Source organism: Mirounga leonina, unplaced genomic scaffold (genome assembly GCF_011800145.1).
Source record: "Mirounga leonina isolate KUSES-001 unplaced genomic scaffold, KU_Mleo_1.0 Mir_53, whole genome shotgun sequence".
In the NCBI taxonomy this organism is placed as follows: Eukaryota; Metazoa; Chordata; class Mammalia; order Carnivora; family Phocidae; genus Mirounga; species Mirounga leonina.
This window is the reverse complement of record NW_023270807.1, coordinates 95,275,393-95,296,014: the sequence shown is the minus strand read 5'-3', so window position 1 is coordinate 95,296,014 and position 20,622 is coordinate 95,275,393. Positions and strand designations below refer to the sequence as shown.

Below are 20,622 nucleotides of genomic sequence, written 5' to 3'. Positions count from 1 at the left end.
GGCTCAGTCATTAAGCGTCTGCCTTCGGCTCAGGTCATGATCCCAGAGTCCTGGGATCGAGTCCCACATCGGGCTCCCTGCTCAGCGGGAAGCCTGCTTCTCCCTCTCCCACTCCCCCTGCTTGTGTTCCTGCTCTCGCTCTCTCTCTGTCAAATAAATAAATAAAATCTTTAAAAAAAAAAGAATCTCTGATTGTAACTGACATAAATTCAACACACAATTTATTGGAATTATTGAAAGAATCAGCATCTCAATGGAAATTACAGTCTCTCTGTTATCTCTAGATCTCTTTAAGTAAATTTTTGAAAGAGTAATTTCCAAGTGGGGTACTCACACCCAGGGTAACTAAGACACTGAGCCAGGAGGATTTTGAATAAAAATACCATTTTTTAATAAATACCCACTCTATTTATATATTTTTTAAGAAATTAAGCTGTACTAACATCTATGGATTGACAGTGGTATATTTGCATAGTTTCCAAATAAATGGACATATATTGGACACACACATATTTTGTGTATAAATGTGTGTGTGTGTGTCCATAGTTTGTGTGTGTGTATAATGAATTTACATATTTTTTTAAATGCAGAGGCAAAAATAATCTATTTTTTAAAATGTGATTTTAGGGGGAGGATGACTGAACCATAAGGGACACCAGGGAACTTTCTGGAGAGATGGAATTTTTCTATATACTGTCATGTGGATATAGGCTTGTCAAAACAGCTCAGTTGAGTTTCATGTATTTCGATGTAAATAAATTTTGCTTTTTATTTTTTTAAAGATTTAATTATTCATTTGAGAGAGAGAGAGAGACTGTGAGTGGCAGGGGCAAGGAGCAGAGGGAGAGTGACAAGCAGACTCCCTGCTGAGCCAGGAGCCCAATGCAGGGCTCAATCCTGAGGTTATGACCTGAGCTGAAATCAAGAGTCGGACATTAACCGACTGAGCCACCCAGGTGCCCTGTAAATTTTACTTTTTAAAAAACTATAAACAACAATAATAATAACAAGGGGGTGAGGAATGAGTAGAGGTATAGATAATTCAAGAATGGCAGAATATCGTTAATTACTGAAGCTGGGTAATTGCTACAAGGACTTTCATTACACTATTCTGTTTGCATTTTATATATTTATATTTTCCAGAATAAAAAGTAAAAAATTAAAAGATTGAAAACAACTACACTGAAGATTGTTGCCAAACTAATATTCCTAATTCTGCCTTGGGCGTGTATGGCTTATGTCAAAGACTATTACAGCAGACCTCCAAAGCATTGGAATAACGAATAGGACTTACAAGAAAGGCCTTTCAGAGCTAGACCAAAGAAAGTATAATATGCAAAACTGATAGCAAAAATATTCATCTTTCCACTCCCCTGAATCACTGAGGGCTAATGGCAAAGAAAAAAAGTCCTTAATACAGGTAAAAATTTCAAATACAATTAACACCTTATCAAATTTAACTATAAAAAGATACCTGTAGTAAATTAACATATTAATTTGAAAGTGATCAAAAATCAAATAACCTTAAAGAATTTACCTTAACACAACTTCATTTCCCAAATATCGCCAAAGTAAAATTTTCTGTTGCCACTGCTCTCCAAAACAAATTCCCAATATAGAACCCTAAAGAAGGAGATTTTAAAATCTTCCACAGCAGTGGATTTCACCTGCTCTGCTAAGCTATCAGAGTTTTAGATTGTGTGACTCTGTAAAAGCAGAACAACTTCCCTTTTATCTGTTTTATAAACCCAGCTTCAGCATAGGATTTCATTTGAAAAAAGATTCCTAAAAAAATTTTGAAAACCACTTTTTTAGCAAAACAAAAAAAAAAAAAACAAAAAAAGGTTACAGTGTTAAAATAAATATATAGGGCGCCTGGGTGGCTCAGTCAGTTAAGCATCTGCCTTCGGCTCGGGTCATGATCCTGGGGTCCTGGGATCGAGCCCCACGTCCCACTCCCTGCTCAGCGGAGAGCCTGCTTCTCCCTCTCCCTCTGCCTACTTGTGCTCTCTCTCTCTGTATCAAATAAATAAATAAAATCTTTAAAAATTAAATAAATAAATAAAATATATAATTTGTCAAACTGTAAATATTAGTCAATGCTACCATCTAAAAAACATTAAAAAAAAAAAATCAAGGGTCTCACCTTTCCCCATTTGCTCCAAAAGGATTTGTCCGGTTTGGTTTAATTCATCTAGTCTGGGGCTTCTTTCTGTCTGTTCTTTTTCAAATCCCTGGAAATAAAAATTCCAATATAAGAATGCTGCAAAAATACTACATTTCTTCTCAATGAATGTAATGTTCACGCTATTGTAAGTTTCATGTTTTGTGTCCCTCCCACAATCACTTTTGTTGTCATAATCAAACTTGACATAAGAGAAATTCTACAAGACAAAACTATGCAATTCCAAGCTGCCCTACAGAATTCCAAAGCTGATTAAATTCAAAAGGCAAATTTAAACAAACAATATAAAATTTTGGTTAGTTTAAAAAAACTTTGATTACTTTTATAAGAAAAAAATTGTACAATTATGAGTTCCTATCAAGAGGATACATTTAAAATTAGTGTTTTAGATCCAGGATGTCTATTTACATATATAACGTCAGTGTCTGTGCCACACAATAAAAACAACTGTTGAAGTCAAGTGAACTGAATATCCTATGACAGAGATGACTGGACAAAAATTAATTAACAAGAAAAATAGAAATACTTGAGCCTTATTATTATTTATTGATATTATATTAAGTTTAGGATCTAATGCAAACTTCAACCACAAGCATAATTCATACATAATTTTAAACTATGACAATATGCTTTGGGACCCAAACCAAAGCATTTTGTTCCTTATGTTTGAGGAGTGGCTCTTAATTTTAATATTTACGTTGCTAAAGTTTGATATTCTCAACGTCCCTATTTCTCAAAGACAAGGAAGACAAAATCTTTCCAGAACTAGTAAGAAAGGGTTAAACATAATCATGAAGATATACACACACACGTGTGTGTACGCATGAACAGTCAGTATTTGAAATTTCTCCCACTCACTCCCACTGATAAAATTAACTACTCAAAGAGTGCCCACAATAGGACAATCAAAACTTCTAGGCAACCATATTATTTCAACCAGAAAACACAGAGAAGAATCCCACTTCTAACTTCTGTACATATATGCACCATCCAATAAACTATCCTACTTTGATCTGCACAACTTTATTGTGACTATTTTACAGTCAAAGATGAAGAAATAACAAGAGATTCAAAGAAACACCACTTGTTTTTGTTAAACTAAGTATCAATGCAAAAAGTCACCAAAATAGAGAAGAATTATTACCTGTTCTATACAGATTGATCTGTTGCTACTTTAGGTGGTGATGACAGATTGAAAGAGGGATTCTACCCAGGTGTGTCATCAATTGGAACAAGGTAGTCCTTCACTAAAACACAAGTAAACTGCCCTTTCCCCAATTAGCAAGAAAAATTAGAGATTAAAATGATGGTTAACTTTTCTTCATTTTACATTTTTCCAACCCTTTTGGCATCTGTCCCTACTTGTCTAAAACAACAAAATAAGTGAACTTATAAATATTAAAGGAAAACATGGGAACTGACAATCATGCCTCACAGTTACAAACACAGTCCTTATTTTTATCCCTTCAAATACTATAGTAACAATTTCTAGGAGTAAAATTGTTTCTAGATCAGAATAAACCATCCTTTTGCACCAAAGATGTCTCAAGAATTCTTGGTCGTCGGCTCCGGACCTCACCCCACCTAATTTCACCTATATTCCAAAACCCCATCAAGAAGAGCACCCCCTGGACTTAACACCACCCATTCCAGATTTCCCCACCAGGTGCGGGAACCTCAGGATATATTGGGGACCTCGAGAAGAGGAATCTGCCCACATCTACAGTATCTCTCCACTTAGTGCGAGACTCCGAGACTCCATCCCTAGATGACTTCACATCAACAGATGATTCTTACCACCCAGAGAGACACTTCCTGACTTCCTATCAGCCTTAGATTCAGCTGCCTCCCCTTTTGTAACTCCCCTAGGTAGGGACATCTCTACGCCCCTATTCAGCGAGAGGACGTTACAAAAAATGAGACCTTCTGCCTTCAACAACCTTAGATTTAAGGGTCAAAATTGCTCAGGGAGGAAATGATGAGGGAGCAGAAGGCTAGCGGAAGACAAAGCATAATATGCACAACCTCTCCCACCCCACCCCACTCCCCCTCTCTGGGTGGGACATGTGTGACATTCTTCCAGGAATCTCCCAACTGTTTCAATGTTAATACCTGTTGGGGGAGAAACAAGCTTGACAATGGCTCTGGTATCTTGTAGTCAGTCCTCTTTAGCATATGAAAGTTCTTTTGAAACCTCCCTTTTCCTTACTTGCCCCAACACAGGACAGGACCCATGCTTTAAAAAACCACCATTTTGCACCAAAAAAAAAAAATGTTTCTAGATCATAGGATGGAATTTAACTTATTATTATTTTCTGGAACTTGTTCCATAAAGATCACTGTAACTTCCAAATTCTCTGTCTTTGAGAATCCGGCTGTTAAATACTCATTAATACCATCTATTGGTTTTTCAGCGCTGTAAGAAGCCTACAAAAGGATGCAACACGGCTCCTCTTTCTGGTCCTCCCAACTCCCCATGCAGAGGGCTCGATAATGGGGCTTCTAAGCTAACAACCTCCCACATCCCCCTTTCCACAGCCATCATTCCCTCCTTCCATCAGCCAAGAACTTTGCTGAGTGCTGAAAATAGAGGGTTCGATGGGAAATTATCCTCACTTGTAAGCACTAGCAGGCAGGCATAGAAACAAATACTGATATACGTGCAATAAGGGCTTTCACAGAGGCACGCTCAAAGCAACGTGGAAGGCCAAAGATGAACCACTTAACTCTTCCTAATGAGGCTAAAGAGGCTTGCTTTACTGGAGCAGAGGCCTTTTCAGCCACACAGCACAAAGGCTTACTAAGGGCCACTCTGAGCATGGAAAACAGCACGTGTGGTGAAAGCAGGGACGTGAGCAAAGAGCAGGATTCAGGAGGGCTGTAGCTCCGGGCGCATGTCAGGGACATGCCGGTTTTGTCCCCACTGCAGTGGGAAGCCATTAGTTAGCTGCAACCACAGCAGCCACCTGATCGGATTTATATTTCAGTAGAATCACTGGCCGCAGAAGCCAAGGGCTGTGAGAATGTAAGAAGAAGGGAAGGGTAAACGGTGGCAAATGCTGCAGAGGCAGCAGGTTTGATGAGGAAACAAATTCATCCTTTGGATGTGGAAGCCAACAGTCAATGGTGACCTCAAATAAGAGCAGTCACAAGGCAGCAGTAAGACAGGAGTCAGTCTGAACTTCTCACCCAAACATAAGTCAACCAGGGTCTGACTCCAAGCCGCCTCTCCAACCTTAACTCTCCACTACTCTTACACACACACCTAGCACTACACAGAACAAAAAAACACTATCACAACCCACGTGTCCACCTCCATGCCTCTGTTCAGGGGCACCCCTGCCTGCTGGGCCTTCCCACCCCGCTCCAAGCAAGCTACCTCACTCTCTGGACTTCACCAGTAAATACAGAGACCACTGCAATCCTGGTCTCCTCTCAACCCCCATGGGACTACCACTTTCCGGCTTAGATCCCTGATATTTACACACATCTCGTTTTGGAAATGTTCTCCAAACTCTTCATGAACTCCATCACCAACGTAGACGGGACTACACACTTGCTCTAGATGTCCAAACACTTCGTGAAAGGATGTACACACACTAAATGAACACCAAAGACCTAAGTCACTACAATCTCCTGTCACAATTTACAGTAACACACATCAGGTGCAGAGTAGCAGAGCTAAGATCCCACGCATTTTCACAGTATTTCTTTTTTTAAAATGTGTCTCTTCTCTAAAGAAGATATACTGAAGGGATTTTGAGATTTGAAATCATTTGTTGCATTCAGAGTGCAAAATATCTTCAGCATATACAAAGTCATAAATTATTAGGGACTAGATTAAAGTAGATCTAATCAAGGTAAAAAATAATACTAATAATTGAATCACCTTAGAAGCATTCCTTCCTGCACATCTCAGAGGTTAGGGGAAAAGGGGCAAAAAAATTCCTCCCTCCACACAGGGATCTGATTGCCAGCCAGCTTGACTGATTCAAAATTTACTACAATGTTCTAAAAGCTACCTTACGGCTATATTTATTTTACAGGAAGCCTTTGGATCCCATCACAACAGCAAATCAAACCCGATGAAATATTTTATTCACAAGGATATTTTTGTTTTATGTTTTACCTTCAACTTCTTTTTCATTTCTGAAGTCTCTTGCATCTTCTTATAGCCTTTTATCTCTGCGGCCTGAATGGCAGTCTTTGATTTCAAAATGTAGTTCAACAGCTCTGCACTTGCAGCATCAAACCTGATTTAGGATTCAGATGTTACTGTTTGTCATTCCTATTCTTATACTGTTTCACTTGGCTCAAGATACAGAGCCATCAAAACACCCACCAGGCACGTGTTCTCAATATGCCTCAAAAAAACAGGCATCATAGACGTAGAGTAAGCACACCAAATAAAATCACACATTTACAATTAAAAGTTTGAAAAGAGGAATAATATTGTCACGTTAATAAATAATTTTTAAATAACTGAATAATTTTTAAACTTTGTACGAAATCATTTGTATTTTTATAAACTCCTATAGATAATGAAAAAGATTTGATTAGAAAATAACAGGAAAAAGCAGGGACAGATATTCTTAAAGTCAATGCCTCCTTTAATTGAACATTAATTATTGAGTCCAGCGTATGCCAGGCACTGGACTGGGCTCTTGATATGAAGGTAACTCAGACACAATCCCAGCCCTCATGGAGCTTCCAGTCTAGTAGGGGCAATGGAAAGTAACAGGCAAATCACAAGAGAACTGGCCAGGTACTAATGCCCCAGGAATTCCCAGTAAGGGCTCCTAATTCAGTCAGGGAGGGATGGCTTCCTGGAGCACAACAGTGATATGATGCCCAGGAGTTTTCCTTGCAAAGAGAGAGCAAAGAGAAGGAGGACCACACTGCAAACAGCAAGCGGCTAGGCGTGGCTAGAACAGTGAGTACTAGGCAGGGGACAGGACCACTTCCAACATGGCAGAGAGCCACACCAGTCCGTTCCTGGAAGGTCCTGAAGGACCATTCCGAGTGTGACATGCCTTCCAGACCCTTTAATACCTTCAGTCTGCTGTAGAAACCACTATTAGCTTGTCTTAAAAAGGGCTGTCCGAGCAGATGTGAGCTCAGTACAGTTTATAATACATGCTTCGGAAAAGGCAGTTTATTTCCCTTCTCTTCTCTTGGTGATGCTAGTGGCTGTTTTTGCCAGCACAGGGTATAGAGGGACAATTCTTTCCTATGATGGATATCTCTGTTAACATGACCTGAGACCATTGCTGCTGTGTAAAAACCAAATATTCATAATTTACCAGAAACACTTTAAGCTGTTTCCCAAAAAGAATCAGACAACCTGTGCTTACCTTAAAGTTCCTAAAAATCCCCAGGAGTTGTGTCAAGACTCTGGGTAGAGTCCTGGTGAGGAAGACCCACTGAACTCTACCATCTATAGCTATGTGGCCTGGGGCAGTTATTTAAAACCTCCCCGGTGCTTGGGGGGCTCAGTCGGTTAAGCATTTGCCTTTGGCTCAGGTCATGATCCCAGGGTCTACAGCAGACTGAAGGTATTAAAGGGTCTGGAAGGCATGTCACACTCGGAATGGTTAAGAAGACTCCACACTGTAGGCCCACAGAAATGGGAATATGAAACCCCCTCCCATACTGAGGAGGCACCATACTGCAGAAGGCTGGTGCAACTCTATTATCACCCCAGAAAGCAGAACTAGTACACAAGGGTAGACGTGAAGGGGGCGGACTTCAGCTGCCCATAAAAATAACCTTTCGAATAATGAGATCTCACTGCCTTCTATCATAATGAACTGGACATATACAAGCTTCTATTTGTCCAGGAATTAACTAAAGGAATTTCTGCATCAATCAAATCATGGACTGGAAGACTATGGTACTCACAGCTGCTGGCCCAAGCAACAGACACTCCCCTCCCCACGTTTCTCTCTGCTGTCCAACTCCCCTAGAACACAATTACAGAGACCAAAAAGGCCAGAGAGTCTCAACCTCCCATGCACCCAGGGTGGGGCAAGTGACTGAATCCTGGCCAATGAGACCATGGAGGAAGTTAACCAATGTCTTCTAGGCAAGGTCTTTCTCCCTAATTTAAGAAAAAAAAAAAAGACAAATAAGGGAAAACTGCTTTTCCTACATATATATATACATATATATATGTATATATATATATACACACACACACACACACACACATCAGGTTATACAAAGATGTTCTGCCCAGTGCTACAACAGGATCTTGGGACCACGAGAGGACAAGCACAATGGTGAAAGGCCACATACTCGGAGAGGCAGGGTGGCAGGATGCTGAGCCCCACCATCCCGTCAAAAATGCCCTGTCTCCGGACTTCTCGTAATGTGAGAGAATCAATGACCTCATTATTTAGGTCACCTTTGGTACAGGATTCTACTTCCGGCAGCAGAGTGCACTCTCTACAACAAGCTCATGTTTAAGATTTTTATAGTTCTGCACCCTTAGCCTTTTACAGCGTTCCCTGCTGCCAAATGCACCAAGTCAGCACGGAGAGACACAGCGCCAGATCTACCGGGCAGAACGTAAACACTCAGGAGAGAAAAGATCTAGGCAACATTAACATCAGCAGCATCTTCTTCCCGTGCTGCTTGGTTCCACAGGCAAAGGGTCCACAGCTGTCGCCTGCACCTTGGAGGTGCTCTGGCCCGGCAGGGAGATGCTGCTGGAGGCAGAAACACAGCCTTATTATCAAAATGAAAATCATCCGGTAAAATTGGAGTCCCGCTTCGTCTGACAAAAGCTACATTGGGGAAATCATATCATTTTTATTCAGGCCCAAAATAACTGCCCATTTATCCAAGCACTGGGATTCTCCCATAAAAGGGAGAGAACAGAAGGGCTGATTTACGGCTCGGCTGCTCTAGCCCGGGTGAGGTACATTACCGGGTTGTCACACAGCCCAGCTCCACAGAGTAACGGTCATTAGCAAATGCTCAAGTTATGTAGCTGTGATTAGTCCTTTTCTAAAGAGCCTGAGTTCCCTCTGAATCAATAAGACCAAAAAAACACACACATTTTATGTCAAAGACGGATCTTTAAGCCCAACATAAAGAATGTGTTCATGAATCTGACATAAGAATTAACAAAGAAGAAAGAAAATGTGAAAAAAGACTGAGAGGAAGAAGGGGACTACAAAGGAATGACTTCCCTGCATTTAGTACTTTTGGATGGCAAGAGGAGGGAAGAGAAGCACAAAGAATAAGGAGATGTATCTAAAGCAAAACTACCAGGGTTCTCACAGTGAAAGAAAGCATAAACAAGGAATCATGGACCGCCCTGTCCTCCCAAGGTAGACAATGGAAAGGAAGAAGGAAGGGTTCTGGTACACAGTTTTCCAGATTGAACACAGGATACATAAAATCATCTGAGACATTCAGATGCTTAGCCACTGTGGGGAAGGACACTCAGAAGAGTCAGGGGCAGTGAGGGGCTCAGCAACTGAATTTCCGTAACAATAATGACATCTAAATTGGCATATGATTAGTGATGAGTACAAAACACGTGATGCACGGTACTGTGTTTGGAAAATTTCTCTATCTGTTCTCACTTTTTCTTAGCTTCGATATCCACAGGAATCTGTCTCTTCTTTGGGGGAGGAGGAGGTAGTTCTTGCTTAGACCTTTTTGTGGTTACTTGTTCTCTTACACGAACAGTCTCCAAAAGAGCCTTCTGAGGAATCTGGGACATCCCCAGCTTTGCCACAGCCTGAGTCACCTGAAGTATAAATCAGCCACATGTTTTAATGTTTTCTCACTACTTTACTGAGATATAATTCACATGCCATACCATTCCCCCTTCGACAATACACAGTTCGGTGGTTACCAGTATATTCAGAGTTGTGCAACCATCCCCACTTTCTCACTGCACAACAGTTTTACCATTTCCCCAAAAGAAACTCCATACCCATTAATAGCCCACCACTCCCCATCCACCTCTCCCCCCAGGCCCTCATGACTACTAATCTCTTTTATTATCTCTACGGATTTGCCTATTTGGGGTATTTCACATAGATAGAATTACAGTGCATTTAATCTTGGGACTGGCTTCTCGTGGCTAGCATAATATTTTTATTTATTTATTTATTTGTTTGTTTGTTTGTTTGTTTGTTTGTTTGCCAGCGAGAGAGGGAGAGAGTGAGCACAAGCAGGGGAAGTGGCAGGCAGAGGGAGAAGCAGGCTCCCCGCTGAGCAGGAAGCCTGACTCTGATCCCAGGACCCCGGGATCACGACCTGAGCTGAAGGCAGACACTTAACGACTGAGCCACCCAGGTGTCCCTGGATATTAGTAAGTTTTTTGAAGATCCATTAAAATTTACTTCAGAAAAGTAAAGATTTTTTACATGTCAATTTCTCAATTTTATAGTAAGCCAGGTGTAAGGAACCTACTTTTTAGTTTACAGTTTACCTACTATTCTTTTATTTCATAAAAACTAAAACTAACCTGAACATTTAATTTCCACTTCATGGCACAACATACAATCCAAAGCAAAAGGTACCTGGTTGGAGGAATCTTCTAGTCTCTGAACCAAAGAATCCCATCTCTGAGTTAGTTCCTCTGAGTCACTGTTGATCTTCTTAGATGCCTTGGGATTATCAAGTAATTGACCCACATCCTGGCCAATCTCACTCAGCTGATCCAATGCTTGACGTTTCATTTCCATGTCTTCCTTCAAGATCTAGTATTTCAAATATTTATTAGATGACTCCCTCTTAAAAGGACTCTATATTCCTGCTCCCCAGTCAGGAAATGTAAACATACATTTTATAGTGAAATTTACTTGCTATGCAGGTCACTAATGCTAAAACCTAGATTCCTGGTTCTAGATCATTAGATGGCGGCATTCTAGCGTTGGGTAATGAGTCATAATCTGTATTCACTAAACTGCATTAGCCAATGATATAAAACACTAAAATATCACAGGCTTACAAGACAGATGTTCACACTGACACCACTTACAGCCAGTCGTCGAATGCTGACACTTAGTTCCTTTTGGTCTTTGAAGTTGCTCGTCTGGACTTTATTTAAAGCCTCTTCTTTTTCAGTTAGCCAAGCTTTCAACAAGCACTACAAGTAATAACAAAAGTGAGAAATATATTTGGAGAATCATTTGGTAATTCAATACAATCAAGTACCCAAATATCTAACTTTTATGCTAGTTGAGGCTTCACTCTTACCTAGGGTAGCAAGGACTTCAAACACTCAAGCTTGAGGCATGAATGGCCTAGAAATACATCTTTCTTTAAGACATTATCCTTCTCAGATTTGCAACAGATCAACCTGACATTAGCCCCACACCTGGGTAATTAAACCTAATTCCCAGGAAGGTAGGTGGATCTAAAAGGCTAAATCCAACAACTGTCCAAATCTCCAAAAGAATCACATTAGAACTATCTAGAGGCAGGGGGAAACTTGGGAATTGTCCTGTCCCAGCCCCTCATTTTAGGCAGGAGAGAGAGATAGGCATTATATGTCCAAGATTACTTGGTTAGTTAATGAGAGAATCAGATCAAAGACCCACACCCCAAACCAGTGGTTTTTCCACAGCATCATTCAAGAAAACCACACTAATGCTCCAGGTTCAACAGCAATTGTGATTAGAAGGGAAAGTTTAAGGATAGTCTGAAGCCAACATAAAAATATTTAAACCTCATGAGCCAACATGCAGAAGATGTTTAGTAATGTAAAAAAATAAACTTGAAAGAGGGGTGGAAAACCACATGGCTGCATTTGGATAATTCTTCCCAAAATATAGTATCTGTTGCAGAAGCTCTTTTCTGTATAGTTGGAGGAGAAAATCTTGGTTCTGTGTTAGCAGTAGGATCAATTCTTTCCCCAGCTGTTTTATTTATCAGTTTATTTAACAATTATTCCTTGCCTCTATATTCCCCCCACCAAAGAAAAAAAGATGAACATTAAGAAATTAAATGGCAAACAGGGATCCTGTCCTCAATATAGTAAAAGTGGTAAAATATGCACATAAGTAACTATGATAAAAGAAAGTGCAGACACCACAAAAGATATATATATAATAATTTTATATTTATAATATATAAAAATATATATTTATGTAATAGAAAATATTATATAATGGTGTCTGCACTATATTTTAATTTGGGAATTAAATACACACACAGACACACACACATTAAATGTCATGGCAATTCCAAAGAAGAGACGACTTCCAGATTTAGAACAGTGGGGGAGGGAGAGGTAGTTTATAGATGACTTCATGTTCCTTGAGGAAGAGGAGAACTCAGAAATGAAAAAACTGGTAAAAGGATATTCAATAGCAGATACGACACCTTAAACAAAAACAGAGAGGCTAGAAAACAAACCGAATACATTCACTTTTTCAAAAACATGAAAATAAAACAACACACAAACCATGAGGAAGCTACAATGTACTGTGCATTGGGAACAGAATAGTGAAAAAAAACCAGCACCGTTCTCGTGGTACTGACAGTCTAGGAACGGGCTACAAACTGGGAATTCGGGGTTTGAACCTGGGTACATGGAAAGACCGAGGGAAAATTAAAGTTGGAAAGGGAGGTTGGCGTCCTTTATGGAATATCCTGCATGCCACACTTACACTAGGCCTATCCTGCGTAAGTTTGGAATTAATTTCTCAGAGTCCATTTCTAACTATCGTAAAGCCTCCGCAACCAAGTGAATAGATAGACTCTTGAAAGATTTTTTCATTCAGATTCAGTTTATTTAGTCTCGTTCCATGCAAAAGCAAATTATCTGTATATTAAGTACCAACACTGGTTCCAATTCTACATCTTAACAAGATTCTTCCATCCCTAACACTAGCAGAAATCCACTCAAAGATTAGTCTTAAATCGAAAGTAATACAAGTGGCCAAAATACTAGTCAGTCCCTATTTTTAAAATATTTTTTAATTACCAAATTGAAAGTATTTCTGAATTTTAAATTATTTTACTTAGTAGAAGAGTAACACGATGGTTTTCTCTAGCAATCAATGTCTCCTACTGTCATTACTGAAGTAAAAGTTAATTATTCTCTGTGACTCTTTGGCCTGAATACAAGGGTCCAAGTAAATATAAACATTTATAAAGTGAAATGTAAATATTTCAGAAGTCAGAATAAGATCCATCAAAGGATTCTTAATAAGAAAATTCTGGCCAAAGACTGGGGGCAAGAGGTAGTGATTAATAATTTCTACTGGGACAAATTTTGCAACCTACTTTTTAAGATGTTCTCTCTGCCACCATATTTAGTAAACCACAAAACATCATACACTTGTTTTTATCCCTTGAAAAGAATATAGTCGCTTTTTGTGGATGGAAATGCATTTAAAATAATCTAAATGGACACTGAAATGTGGGAATAAAGTATCTGCCTATTTTCTAAAACCACAAATGTCTGACACTTTGGGAGAAAAGTTTTGCTTATTTGTATTCTGTTTTGATGGTTGCTCTTCTGGAAGGATGGAGGGTAGGCAAAGGGCCACCCTTCTGACTGAAAACTTTAAGTGGCAGCTTTGTGCCAAAAGTTCATTTGCCATAGTAATCCTTATTGGAAAAAATACAGTACTGATCCAGTATTAAATTAATGGTGTTGCTAAATAATATTTTCTTGTTAATTTCAGCAGTTATTCTGGTTAAAAATCAAGAAAAATTGTGATTTAAAATTCACAAAGCATTGAGTGGATTAATTTATGCATTATTTACTAGGCACTACTATGTTGATACAAGTTCAAACACAATACCCAACACAAATACAATAAAAAACATAATCATGAAAGTAGAATGTCTAAATACTAACATTCTAAATAATGAACACATCAAATTAAGTGTTACTACAATGAAGCCATATAACGCGATTTCAATGAATAAGCTACTTGATCAGTTAGTTATAAAATGCATAGAAATCTGATTTTGAAAATAATAAACATTGTGTATATTCCTTTCAAAGGAAAGTAAACAAGACAAGTTTATCATAATGCCAACATTAAAGATAGGTTACTTTTCACCATCTGTCTTGCCCATTATGGATAACAGTTTCATACCTGTTCTTCCAATAATTCCTGCCACAATATATTGATTTCTTGTAACCTATTCCAACGTTCCTCAGTCCAACGGCACACTGCTGTCCAGCGTTCACCAAGTTTCTAGTAAAGGAAGAAACCATCCTTTGTCAATAGAAGCTTAAAAGATAGTTACAATAATCCTTAAAGAAATTCATGACATCCATTGCTCTTTACTACAGAGTAGCAATTTATGAAAAATATTTTTAATAAAAATTGCTTTAAAATAATACAGATGAATCCTATAAATTTATAGATGAGAAAAACTAATTTCCACAGAATTTAACTGTTTCATATTACATAGCTAGGAAGTTGATCTTTAACTTTTGACTCTAAATTCCTGCTCTTTCCGTATCAGTGGTTTTTTATAGACAATTTGACATTTTTACACATATCTTCAGAACACAGCATACATATCTACTTTTTGTGCTTCAGATTTTTCAGGCTATAATTATCTTTTCAAAAAATTCATTGCATCAATTAGCCACCTTTTACATGCCAACAAAATTTTCATGTGGAATACTAAAATTATGAAAAAAAAAATTAACCTTATAAAAACTGTTTTGAGTTTCTGTAGATTAAAAAAAAGGTTAATTGATTTGTTCTGTTTATATTACACAAAAATCAGGAACAGAATCTTAGGAGTATTAGCAATGCTAAATGAATAAATTTGGTTGTTTAAAAATCATTATTCATGATGACTTTCCCAACAAATTATTTTATTACCATTTTATAAATAATGATTAACAAATGTTACATTTAATTTCCACATTACTTACATGTGCAAGGAATTATTTAATTCATATTATACGATTTCAATATTTAATACCAGAGTAAGCTTTGTAGAATGTGAAGGGTAGAGAAGTTAGAGCCAAAAGACAGGACTCCAGTCTTGGCATGAAAATTCATTGCCTACTTAACTCTCAGTGGCATCACATGACCTTTCCGAATCTCAGTCCCCTCACTGTTAAATAGGCAAGACATGAACGCCTACCTCTCAGGTTACTGTAATAACTAAGTACTACTCCACCGAAAAGTCTCAGAACCACTGGCCAACTTTAAATGTTATAAAAGAAAAAGAATTTCAAATGATAAGATTATAGTCTAAAAGTGACTGAAAATCATTTGGCGACATCATATCCAGTAATCCAAATACTGTTCAAACAAAATACCAATAAATCTTATTAAAGACTTGTAAAGATACACTATAGCCTTTGTGCAAAAAGCAGCTATTTGTTGGGGTTCCCAAAACTGTTGCTGAAATTCACCCACTGATCTACCAAAGAGGCAGGGATATTTAACCCTACATAGCTGAAATTCTCAAACTTCGATATGCACATATGTGCAGATCCACTGGCCCCACTCCCGGGGATTCAAGTTTGTGTGGAGTCCAGTTATCTATATTTTAACAAAGTCCTCAAGCTGTTTCCATTTTGCACAAGGAAGCTGGGGACCACAAGCAGCCCTGCCCATCTACCCTCCACCCCCAAGGCAGCAGGAAAGGAAAGATACCAAGGTATTCCTGTAAACCCACAAGCTGGGGGACCCCAACTAGGAAGTCCAGACTAAAGATTAGAGTACTCCTCTAAATGAACAGCGAGACAGGACCTGAACAACAGGGGTGCCAAATCAGGGTTTCCGACCACAGGGTCCTTGCAAGTAGCCCATCTCCAGGGTCCATACCTGTAACTGATCTTCGAGAAGAGCAGCGGTGCTCTCACCACTGTTTTCATCAACAATCACCACCATGTGCGTTAGTGAATTTACCTTCACCTGTTCAGCCTCAAGATCATTTTGCAAACACTAGGAAAAAAATGAAGATAACGCCGTTATTTCTACTCTTTTCACATTTACCTATTTAAAATCCACTCAGCTGTCAATAGTAATTAAGGACACTTAATGAGGCATCGTGTTTAAATTTCCCAACATTACCCTAAGTGTTCTACTAATGAAACAAGCCCCTTATACGTTTTTACATTTCATTATGAACCAAAGCAGGTTGAAAATATCATCACCCTTATTTACAAGTGCTGGCAAAAAAAAAAAAAAAAAAGTGGAATAGATGGCTTGAGTGAATATAATAGAAATTAAGGTAAGAACATAGACTTTGTAAGACAAAAAAAATATACAGAGTCAGATCATTTTAGTGAAGCATAACGTAAGGTGAGAGGTAAGTAGGATGGTATTTGAAAGTCAGAAGCCATTCAGATTAGCTGCCCAGGAAAGCAATGCAGGATATACGGACACCTCCCGTTCCCCCCTCTTCCATGGGAAGAGCATGATAGGCCATAAGATTTTTGTATATAGATAATTTATTTAAATGCTACCAACAGTGTTGTTAAATGCCTCTTGAGCTGTGTTTAATGTATCCCTAAGATTTTATTTATCAGTTATCTAGATATTCCACTGAAAAATAAAATTCTTCAAACAATTTGCAGAGAGGCTATTTTACTCTTCCTTTCCTTGACTATGAAAAGTTATCTTCTAAATTTGTGGCCAAATTATATTGTCTACCAAATTTCGATTCCTCGTCTAGTGCCTGATACTCTCCTCTATCACAGAAGAAACATAGCTTTCATTAAAGATTAGGTATAGATAAATCTGAGGGTTTGCCTCTTTCCCCACACCCTTTATTAATGCCAATACACTAGGGTCCTTAGCCACTTATGGGTCCAAAACAAAAACCCATGAGAGCCTTATGAACACTAAGTACTTTCATAAGAAAACTACACGTACTTATGTAAAATTTCACCTGCACTATCACACAGGGCTTAGAAAAGCCACACCCCCAGGAACTCCACCCTATCAGACACCTAAGAAAAGAGAACACTGAAGAAGTGTCCCCTCTCTGCATGAATGACAGAAGCCATCAGCCCCTGAGAAGGCTGAGTGCTGCCTTTTCATATTTGATAAGGTATACAAGAAATATGAGCCAGATTTACTTTATGATCTTCTAGCAGCTTTTGTAAGGATTTTAAATCGTCATCCAGGGGGCAAGTTTCCATCTTTTGGATGCGTTCCTCTGTGAGCGTTAACCAGGTGGAGAGCTGCTGCAACTGTCTCTTTTGCAGTTCCATCAACACATCGTGCAGCCTGTCCGGGGATAAACACACGTCAGCCCCACTGCTTTTTCCCTTTGCAAAGGCAAACCCATGCTCCAGGCACCAAAGAAATGGGGCAAGGGAATGCAGTCTTGTCTAACCATTCAAAGTACCATTCAGTCTTTAAATACAGAAACAAGCAAAAAAAAAAAAAAAAAACTTTTACTTTCTTCCTAAATGGAGTCAATTAAATGGAGTCAAAGGATGCGAATCACAGCCCCCTCTATTCATATCCAAATCATTGTTTCTTCAATCCGGAATTCCTGCTTATTAAATAGGTGGAAATTGCAATGGAATGCAGCTTGCTCCTTAATACACAATACATGAAATAAAATGAACCATGGGGAAAAAAAAAAAACTGCTCTAAAAAAATGTTACAAAATGGAATTCTAGATAAATACTACATAGTCCTGTCTTCAGATAGAGTTCATGGTTAGCCAATTTTAATACTGTGAAGAGATAACTGTCCATAAGAAATGTCTTCTCCTGTTTTGCTAATTTCTGTCTTCCAACCTTTACCTTCTCATTCGGTTAACATATCAAAGAGGAAACAAAGATCACACAAAATTCCAACAATATTACAAAAAGAAAAGTGCAAACTTTACAAGGCAAGTTCTGAAATTATCTTGTCTTCACAGACATGCAGGCTTTAACTGAGCTAAACTGGGCAACACAGTCGATGGAATAAAGGGTTAATTTGTTTGCTTCCACTCACCGGGACTGTCTGTCCATACTATCCACCCTAAGTGCCTCCCATCTAGCGTTTAGCAGGGTCATTTGTTCCTGAATCTCAAACTCCTCTTCATCTGACAGAGTTCCTTGTGTTATCAGCTGGTTTCCTGCCTGTAGGACACTCCCCACACTGCTCTGGTGTGCTGTCAGCTCCATCATAAAAGCCTAGAAAGGTACATCATTTTGATTTGTGAGCTGCTCATTGAAGAAAAAAGAAAATCTTATTAAATTGTTAATGCCTAATATCAGTGCTGCAGAAAAAAGTAGCCATGTAGAGTATAAATAAAGTAGACTTTGATCCAATTGCTTAAGTGCTGAATATAGGAACTAAGCAGCTGGCCTAAGTAAAAAGGGGAACAGATCAAAGAGGGCAATGTTACATCTGATAGTAACAGCTATTTTTAAATAAATGCTGATTATGCTACTGATTGTGAACATGGAATTATGAGAAAATAGAGTAAATAAAACACCATGCTCACCCAAGAGGAACTGCTTAAGGAATATTACCATTTCTATTATTTTCAAATCAAAATAGCAAATAAAACCTGTCAATTAATATAGCAACACACCAAAAAAAAAAAAAAACACACTACTTAATCAAAGGAAATCTCGATATAATCAAATCATTACACTAGGAAATATATATATTCTCAAAACAATAGGAAATTTTCATTATATAAAATTACATAGGAACACCGGATATAACATTTGCTTAATTATCCAATAAATGAAAATAGTCACTTTCTAGGGAGTACTCAAAACCTAAAGATCTGGTGTATTGATTAGCCATGCTGTGTTTTAATTATAACAATATAACCATAACTTCAGAAACAAACAGTACTACCCATTAATTTTTGTCAGTGGCTCCACAGAATACACAAGTCATGATAAGATCAAAATCTGCTATCTAATTCCACTGCACAATTAATGACCCACACCAATTTTATAACAAAGTCCTATTTAAATATCACAAGTCCTAAAATATGCCATGACCTTTCTGCGGAGAAGTGAATAAACAACACACATCGGGGCAGAGCCCATGATTAAGGCACCACGACACCATGGTGGATGTCGCCTGCTCATCAGCTACACATTATTTACTTCATGGGTAGCAAACTGGTCTTTGACTTCTTCCACATCATCGGCAATGTCCTCCTGCTCCTGGAAAGTGTCCTCGGCGGAAAGCAACCAGGTCAGCACTTCCTCCAGCGCTATCTGGTAGCTGTCCAGATCCATGTCAACCTCGGCGACAGTGCTGGGGGTTTCTGCTCCAGGGCTCTCATGCTCCTCCTCCAGCACTGAGCTCTAGAAAAACAAACCCAAGAAAACACCCACGAGCATCGTGAAAACAAGACAGTGCTCAACAAAGACACACTGTATCGAGAACCTTAAGGCTCCACCATGGCTTAGGCATTCATCCACTTCTCAGGAGCTGGGTGCAGCACAATGCCATGAACTAGGCAGGAGGCACTTATTAAGTGTGCTAGGAAGGCAAAGAGTCCAAAAGTGGAATGCACTCATGGATTCTGTACTCATGCAAATTCTAATATAGTTGGAGAGATAAATAACCCACATGAATCACTTCTGAACAAAAATAAAATGGCTATTAGCAAAGTTATAAATTCCATGGATCCAACAAGGGATGCTATTTGAGTTCACTAAGGGCTAAAACAGGAAAGTTTTATAGCAAATCTGGAACACAGTGGGCCTTGAAGGATGTATATAATTTAAAGAAAAACAGACAGAGATTGGAACTCTGCTTTGACCCCCAGTTTTACTAAATTGCATTTTGCATTGCATTTTCGACACTGAAACACAGCCACACATCCAGGCTGGTATATCGATGGTATTTTTTGAGGCAACTGCCCTCAAGTTTACTTGCTGGCCTTTTTTTAAGGACCTGTGCAATAAAATTATCTCAAGCTCTTTCTAAGCAATGGAGTATTTTCTCATATACTTTAAAATCTTATAACCAAATCAACTATCTCTCTCACTCATGGGCTCCTGTTCGGAACAAAACTTCTTTAAAATTTGTGTGCAGCCTGTCTCCACTTTATTACCCCTCATCCATCAATTCATATGTGTTTCAAACGTACAAAAATGTATAGAGAACAATATATGAAATGCTTATGTATTTAGCATCTATAGTTCGATAACATTCCCTTTCACTCCAGTTTGGTTTTGGTCCTCACTACTCACCTCAAAAGGTTTTTAGCCAATGTCGCCAATAACCTTTCCATTGACAGATTCACTTTTTAGCATCATCTTTGTAGTGACCGTGTAATTAACCAACAAACTAGAACATTTTTTATAATAATGGTGCCAGGACAACACACATAAACCAGAACTGTTCCAAGCAAACCCAGAGATCTGATCATCACCCTATGTTTCTTCCACGTGGCTGAGCACTCCCCACTGTCTTCAGGCTCTCCTTTCCCTGCTTTCTCCTGGTTAAATAATATTTGTCAACCTCTAAGTAATGCCTCTCCTCAAAATTAAGTTCCAG

The 20,622-nt window shown here is 38.7% G+C and overlaps 1 protein-coding gene across 7 annotated transcripts in view; it reads right to left on the bottom strand.

The window, feature by feature from the left end:
• The window catches only part of UTRN (utrophin), a 496,689-nt gene that overhangs the window by 350,428 nt on the left and 125,639 nt on the right, over nt 1-20,622 (bottom strand). For all 7 annotated transcript variants that reach the window (XM_034990899.1, XM_034990900.1, XM_034990897.1 and 4 more), the window contains 10 exons: nt 19,218-19,421; nt 18,100-18,281; nt 17,226-17,376; nt 15,967-16,086; nt 14,266-14,367; nt 11,190-11,297; nt 10,729-10,908; nt 9,781-9,947; nt 6,315-6,438; nt 2,147-2,234 (listed from right to left, as the gene is read on the bottom strand). In XM_034990899.1, the coding sequence (XP_034846790.1) occupies nt 2,147-2,234; nt 6,315-6,438; nt 9,781-9,947; nt 10,729-10,908; nt 11,190-11,297; nt 14,266-14,367; nt 15,967-16,086; nt 17,226-17,376; nt 18,100-18,281; nt 19,218-19,421 (1,426 nt within the window). The remainder of the gene's footprint in view (nt 1-2,146; nt 2,235-6,314; nt 6,439-9,780; nt 9,948-10,728; nt 10,909-11,189; nt 11,298-14,265; nt 14,368-15,966; nt 16,087-17,225; nt 17,377-18,099; nt 18,282-19,217; nt 19,422-20,622) is intronic.